A 7,891-nucleotide genomic window follows, 5' to 3' on the forward strand; every position below is an offset into this window, starting at 1 on the left:
TCAACATACGCGATTTCTAGTTGAAATGCTGACACTGAATATCCACTTACGGACTACGGCTGTAATTTGGCAAGCGTTCAAGGCACGTTTTTATACGCTTTTGCCAAACCCTGGATGTGATACCAGTCTCTTCCTCTAGCTCATAATGTACTCAGGGGGGTGTCAGGCACTTATGCTTCCATATGACATGCTATTAGATATGACTCAACTCTGCACGGACTGCTACTAATTCTTCCACTATTAGGCCGTTCATAACAGAAGAGACAAATGAGAAATGTACGATCATTTTACTGGAATTCCATGCTTGCAGGAGGAGTGCCCAAAATAATATTTCAAAAGCAGCAAAAGAAGTCTGAAGAAATTTTAAAGAAGATTAAAATACTGCAGCTTTGGAAGTAGCAGATATCGCTGCAGCAATATTGGGGTTATTAGTGCCAGATTAGCATATATAATTAACAAGTGATAAAAGGCTTCAGAAGCTAACAATCAAATCGCTAATTTGACACTGAAGATCAAGAGTCAAATATGCAACTGGCAGGGTTTCCCAAGCTTCTCTGGAGCAGATGATATTGTCAAGAAATAAGTAAATTATAGGATAACCTGTTACGTAGCACACGGGGGGGGCGTGGCGGACGGCGTCTAAGAACGGGCGTAGGAGGAACAGTTCAGGCACTTGTGAAACACCAAGCAAGAACCAGCTCGGGTCTGGAAGCAGCATTATCCCCCGTCTCCCTTACCTACAGGGAATTTATTGTACCACAGTTCAAAGACCTCTCACATGTAGGAAATCAGCAAATTAACAGGTGGAAATAAAAAATATGGACGTTATCTTTAACTGGCTAACTTGAAACTTTCCATCCTTGAGCCATCTCTAGAATACACACTGTGTATTAGGTTGTGCTCTGTGAACTTTCTAAGGATTTTTGTTAAGATTTACCAGTTCAAATTTAGGAAGTGTGACACAAGCGGCAGCCAGCTGGAAAAGAGAATCTGACCCGCTAGCACTGTAAGATATCAGAGATGCACTTTCAGTTGGATGCTCTTTCACGTCACTGTTCAGGCCATTACCTGGACACCAGCTCTTCAATGGGAAAAAAAAAAAGACAGGATTAAACAGTTTTACATGATCCTCCTTCTACTATGTGAAGATGGTCCTGCAACATTCATAAACAACAAGTTCTTTCAAAACTACACTTGCTACCTAAATATTCTGTTAAAAAGCGTGTATTTTTTTTAATTCAGAGTGAAAATAAATTGGAGAGGATTGCAGAAAAAGATACAAGTATGTTGGAAGTGCGGTGCAAACGTATGTTCCACTGTGATGCTTTCTCAAGAGAAAACAGAGGAAGCAACAATAAATAAATTTTCATTTATCTACATAGCCTCAAATGTGCGCCTGAAAAACAGAGTACAGAATCCTTAGTAGTTTAGTTCTTTGCCATGTACAATACAGACACTGTAATGTAAATGTCATCAAATATGAAAAGTCAGGACCTCGTAACTGTCCCTCCACCCTCTGTAGAAGGGGTTAAATTGGTTTAGGCGAGATCATATTTGGGGGAATTCAAACAGCTGTTGGGTTTTTATGCATAGGCACAACTTCTCAGCTTCATGAACTTTTTCTGTTCAAAAAATACTTGGACACCAGGTGGACCTTATGGGGTTTTTATCCCTTAGCATTTGCTTTTATCATTTATCAGTCCTAAAAGTATCAGCCATCCGATCTGACAGATGAAATAACATGCAGTTTGAGTTACCTAAGTAACCCGCAGCCTGAAAAGCCAAAGCACCTGGAAATTCTTACAACTAGGGAGCACTGGCTGTTTCACAGTGAACATCAAACAAGCCACGCTAATGATGAACAGCTTGACCCATCTTGCTACAGGAAGACTTCCCTGTAGTGAGTTCCCACACTTTTATTTGGCAGCCATAATAAGCATTTATGTTGTCTTCGGGAAGAAGTAGTCTTGCATACCAACTGTCTGTAGATTACAATCTTGATGGCAGAAAAAACCTATTTGTAGTTAAATTCTACTTACCACCCACGTTGTTTTCCTCAGCACCTTAAGGGGAACAAAATCCCCTATTCCAACTATTTTCTTCTTTCTTTCAAGACTGTGATTTATTTAGATTATCTTAATGCCTAGAAATCCAATTTCTGTACTTCATGGTGGCAAATACCGAGCAACACATTATTTATTCAACTGTTCAACACCAGTAAGGCTCAAAGTAGAAACAAATAACTTTTGTTATTTCCCCTCTTACTAGAAACCATGCAGTCAATTGCATTTTACGTTGAGATACAAACTTCGCAAAGAATACAGCTGGTACTGTTCTAGACGGCTGGGGTTTGGCTACATAATAAGTCAACTGTATTCCAGCCCGGGGCCCCAAATTCCCCTATTGCTTCTTAAACTGTTCTTCCCTTCTTTGAGATAACTTGTTAACGTATGTTCTAGAGCGTATGCACAAACAGGCCATTTTTCCTATCCTAGGGTTCTTGGAAAAAAATAGTATCTCACTGGATAAGGGTATGTGTGGAACAACCGTGTAACAAAGACGCCTGTTAGTCCATAGAAGTTTTGTGTGACTCGCTAAGTCCTTGGACCAGATTTACTTCATTTATTGTTCCTAGTTCGTGATGTGGTTTTGGCACTAGACAGTAGGAAAGCTAACTCCAAAAATCAAAGTTACAGAAAACTAACTTGCCGAAGGCAATGCATGATGAACTAACCTTTTGTAGCAAAGCAGACAAACAAAAATTTAACTCAAAGCATAAACGAAATAGTAGCCAGTGGTGCAGGGGGGAGTAAAGTTTAAAGAAGAAACACATGGAAATGACGCAGATTTGTAGAGCTAGCAACTCTTCCCTTGGCATTTCAAGATAAAGGTTCAAGAACAAATTCTGCTTCAGGAAAACGACTAATTGCTAGCAAAAGAAAGTTGGAGACGCTTATATTACTTATTGGAGAAGCTAAGTGGGGATGAGACCTGGCATCAAGAAATGTCATGCTGCAATCCACCCTGTCACTGAACGGATCTTGCCCCCGCATTTGTTTTCTGATCAGTAAAATGGGAACAGAGACACCTCACCCCACCTATTTGGGGAAAGATCCTACAGATGAAAAGTTACTTATTACTAGAAACGTGTTCTCGAAGGCTTTGTCAACTATGGTATGTTCTTGCACAGCAAAACTTTGACATAAACCGGTTAGAAAGTCCATCTAATCAACGCTCTAATTCTGTTAGCTTCTCAGCAAAAAACGTGAAGGCCACGTGCATGCATGCCCCTTCTCTCTGTGCCACTGAAGAAGCCGTATTGCAGACTGGCGGAAAAGCTCTAAAACTGGATTTGTCACAAGGCCCTGCTTGAGGCAAGAAACCCATCAGCAGAACTATTTTCTAACCCTGCTACAGCTTTCTTAGTTGGGTGACTGTATTTCCTTAATATATGCACTCCACTTTGTTAAAAACTTGGGAAGTCCACAAGCCTGTCTACTTGCCCTTACGTTCCGAAAAATTTATCTGGGGAATGAGTAAGTTTCAATCTTGCCCAAAGAAAGTACAATTTGCTGTCCTGCCTGTTATCCATCTTACTATATCTACTAGCTAGCCATATAATGTATCTACCAAGGACTCGGTCGGTTTGTGTATGAAGACATTTACAGACAATATATCTTCCCATAACGACCATGCGCCGCAACTTTTGAATGCCTGCGATCCCCGAGAGGCTGAAGGAATCTAACACAATCTCCCTTTGGACAGCACGAACAAGCAGACCTCTTCACCACCTCACAATGAAAAAATAAAAAGCTCACCTGACTGTAACTCTGTACAGCAAATAAATGCTTTTTATAAAAAATAACCCTCACAAAAAATGATACCCTCTCCCAATACACACCTTCACAATGGCACAAGAACTACCAGTGGAGTGCAACACAGACTGAATAGGAAAGGAGGAGAGAAAGGCAGAAAACGGTCCTGTATTTAAAGAATGAGGAATTTGGATGGGGTGACTTTGCAGTCACCGGAGGAATGGAAAACGGGGCTTCACTGGAAAACCACAGACCTCAAAATACCAGAGAGGCAATAAAAACTGCAGCAGGAGAGAGAGATTTGTGTGCCATGGCAGACATCAGTGGCCCTAAATTCATCGCGGCGTGACTGAACTTCCCTGCACGGCAACGCCTCACAAGACATGTTTGCTGGCAAAAAACAAAAACGCTAACAGGTTTCGAGCATGGTATCAATGCACATACAGCTGAGAACGTTTCTAAACTGGTGCTGAAAACAGCCCGGCACTGCAGCACAGGCCACGTTCAGCACCAGTTGTTCGTGACAGATAATTTCTCCGCTGCACGTTATGCTCACCTACGGCTGCACACAAATGCCCAGCATTACCTCAGCGCTGCAAGGGGATTTTGCCCTGCCCGAACACGCTCCGGTGGGAGGGCATGAGAAATCCCGCTCCAGCGCGCAGGCAAAACACACGTTGCATTTATCGCACGCGGTTCGCTGCATTGCCAGAAACCAGAGAGGCTCGCTAGCCCGTAACTGGCAGTTTGGGCTTTTTTTTTTTTTTTTTTTTTGCTCAATTTATTTGGGATGGGGCCACATTTGCACTCATGCTGTTCAAAACAGCCCAAAAATACCAGTACGGAGCTAGTGCAGCAGAGGGGAGGTGGTGCGTCTCCCACAAAGTGATGGGCTCAAGGCAGCCAGCTGTTTGGGCTGACTTTTTTGGGGGAAGGCAACGGGGAGCGGGGAGCCACGTAGGGTAGCGGGACAGCAGGCCCCTGGAGAGGGTCTGGGGGTACTTACGGACACAGAGACAGGCCACCAGCTTGGCAGCCTCGTCGGGGACCGGGCAGGTGGGGAAGATGGGCTTGAGCAGGTAGGTGGCGAAGACAAGAGCCACGATGTACTGCGAGGAGGGCCGGATGATGAGCAGCTCTATCCAGAGCTTGAGGAAGGCGGGCAGGGAGCCGTACACCTCCAGCATGTAGGCGTAGTCCCCGCCGGACTTGGTGATGGTGGTGCCCAGCTCGGCGTAGCAGAGGGCACCCACGATGGAGAAGGCCCCGCAGACGGCCCACACCACCAGCGACAGCCCCGGCGAGCCGGCCTCCCGCAGCACGCCGGTGGGGGTGACGAAGATGCCGGAACCGATGATGGTGCCCACGATGATGGCCACGCCGTTGACCAGCGTGATGGAGCGCTGCAGGGTCACCCCCTCGCCCTCGGTGGAGGCGCAGGGTGAAGGCGAGCGGGCGCAACCGTTCTCCTGCGCCCCACCGCCCGCCGCCGCCAGCATCTTCTCCATCGCCTGCTTCTCCTCATCCTGCGCCAGCGAGGAGGCCGAGCCTGCCGGGCTCCTCTTCTTCACCGCGCTGCTGCTGACACCGTTGCCCGACATGATGGCGGGGCGCGGAGCGGGGCGCGGGGCGGCGAAGCGGGGCGCGGAGAGGAGCACGGAGCGGCGGGGCGCTCCGCCGCCACCATGCAGCCCGCCCTTTTGTTCCGGCGGCGGTGGGCGGCGTGCGGCCGGCGCCTCCCGCTTTAGGCGGGGAGCACGGGCCTGGCCTTCTTTCCGGGAGGAGGAGGAGGAGGAGGAGGAGGAGGAGGAAGGCGGGTGCTGCGGCGTCCGCCCCTCACCGGCGGGTCTCCCCCCTCCGCCCTCCCCTGCGCCCCCAGAGACCAAATCGGCGGGGAGCGGGGGGACAACAAGGGGACCTGAAGCACCCCCTGCCTCTACCCCCGGCTGCGGGGTGCAGGGGGGCCCCCGCTGTCCGCTGCCGGGGGGCGAGGGTTGTTACCATTCATTCTCCTGTCTAGGCTCGACCACGCGTTCTTACAAAGGAGAATGGGGCGCTGCGTGTGTCAACCCAAAGTTCAGCAAAACCTGCGTCTCTCAATCCCCCCCCCCCCGCCCCACCCGATTTTAGCGCGCTCACCGTACTCTTCTATTCGACATTTACACACGCACAGCCCAAGGCCCAGCTGCTGCATCACCCGTGCTTCTGCAGAGGCACTGCAGAAATTTGCCTGTCATTTTGGACGCCAAGATCGCCAAAAAGACTTGTTTGCAAAAAAAAAAAAACCACCCACCCCCACACAACAATTTGCCAATCTGCCAAGCTTGCAGGCAAAATGAGCGACTTCTAGCGCACCACCTCGGTGAAGGCATAGGTTTTGCATCCAAGGAGACTTGTTGGGGTACTTCACCTACTACTGAAAGGAGGTTGCAGCAAGGTGGGTGTCGGTCTCTTTTCCCCAAATAACAAGCAATAGGATGAGAGGAAATGGCCTCAAGTTGGGCCAGGAGAGGTTTAGATTGGATATTAGGAAAAATTTCTTCATGGAAAGCGTTGTCAAGCACTGGAACAGGATGCCCAGGGAAGTGGTTGAGTCCCCATCCCTGGGGGTATTTAAAAGGCGCGTAGATGTGGCATATAGGAACGTGGTTTAGTGGTAGACTTGGCAGTGTTAGGTCGACAGTTGGACTTGACAATCTTAAAGGTCTTTTCTAACCTAAACGATTCTATGATTCACAACAGTGCCTAAGGAGCCAATTCTTTAGCAAATGTGGACTCCCTCTTGTCCTTGTGGGACAGGAGATGAGTTCAGAGGCTAAAGCCTGGAAGCCCTGATTCTTGACAACAATCATTCCCACTGAGAGGTGGAAGCGGTACCTTTGAGGAGCTGTTTCTCAGGCAGGGATTAGTTGGTGCCACACAAGAAGTCGTGGCCAAACTCTGAAACCCGAGGTCGGTGTCCATCCTCCCCGGACATCCTCCTCCTTGCAAGTTTCCGACGCACTTCAGTACAGGCAGTTGGGTGGGTCAGGAGGTCTTCTGCAAGATACCTCAGAGAAAGATGAGATCTGCTCTCTGAGAGAGGATGATAACATTTTAGTAACATTTTCAGGTACCTCGCACTGGTCGTTGGCATCATGACCACCTCCAACCATGACAGGAATCCTCCAGCACTGATCAGACCCTGACACCTAGTGTCAGGGTGTCAGAACTGCTCGCCACTTCTCCATTTATATAAACGTACATATTGAGGAAGAAAGGTTAGACAAAAAGTCACCTTTGCACCGAGCATGTTTTTCCAGTTTTCAAAGAGAAATCGGATCCTGAAGAGATGGCAAAGACTATGACAACTAATTAGAAAACAACAGCCAAACATATTTATCCCACAATTTTCCTGAAACCCCAAAAAGCCTTTCTTTAGCCTACTAGCTTAACATCAGCCCCTTTGCAGAGGCTATATGGCTGTACTCTAAACCCGTTACTTCTCAAAATAAGATTTATCAACATTTACTCGTTACTGTATTTCATACTTTAGCCTAGGCAAAATATTCACAGGACCATAAAATCAGAAAACAAACAGGTTCCTACCACATACGGGATTATCTCTGTGTTGGCCTCACAACATCAGGATCCAGCAGACAGGACTGAAATTTCAATGAATATGTACGCTTCAGGTATTTTCACCTGAATGCTCAAACTCAGTTGTATAGTTGGGTGAACAAAATCATTCACCAATGGATTTACTTCACCAGTGCTCTAGACCAAGTTCTTACCTTAAGGCAAATAAATTAACTGCTTGGTGACTGGCATTTTACACCTGATATTAGCCTAATTCACAGAAATTTCCATTAACTTTCACAAGAATGGGACCAAGTTACCTTTTTCTCTCTGCATCCAATTCATCCAAAAGGGAATTTCTTAACACACCAGCAGCTAAGAATTTGCAGACTTCAGATTTGACACCATTTCCGTTTGGAAATCCTGGGATCAAGAAGCAGCGGAGTAGCAGCCACTGAACCGCCATATTTAAAGTCAACCACATACTTGGCTGTCTTGCAAATTAATCAATCGGAGTT

The 7,891-nt window shown here is 47.0% G+C and overlaps 1 protein-coding gene across 1 annotated transcript in view; it reads right to left on the bottom strand.

The window, feature by feature from the left end:
• The window catches only part of SLC7A5 (solute carrier family 7 member 5), a 41,170-nt gene extending 35,754 nt beyond the window's left edge, over nucleotides 1-5,416 (bottom strand). Inside the window, exon 1 of the mRNA XM_075714982.1 lies at nucleotides 4,822-5,416. Within this exon, the coding sequence (XP_075571097.1) occupies nucleotides 4,822-5,416 (595 nt within the window). The remainder of the gene's footprint in view (nucleotides 1-4,821) is intronic.
• Between the last annotated feature and the right edge of the window lie 2,475 nt (nucleotides 5,417-7,891).

This window comes from Pelecanus crispus, chromosome 8 (genome assembly GCF_030463565.1).
Source record: "Pelecanus crispus isolate bPelCri1 chromosome 8, bPelCri1.pri, whole genome shotgun sequence".
Lineage (NCBI taxonomy): Eukaryota > Metazoa > Chordata > Aves > Pelecaniformes > Pelecanidae > Pelecanus > Pelecanus crispus.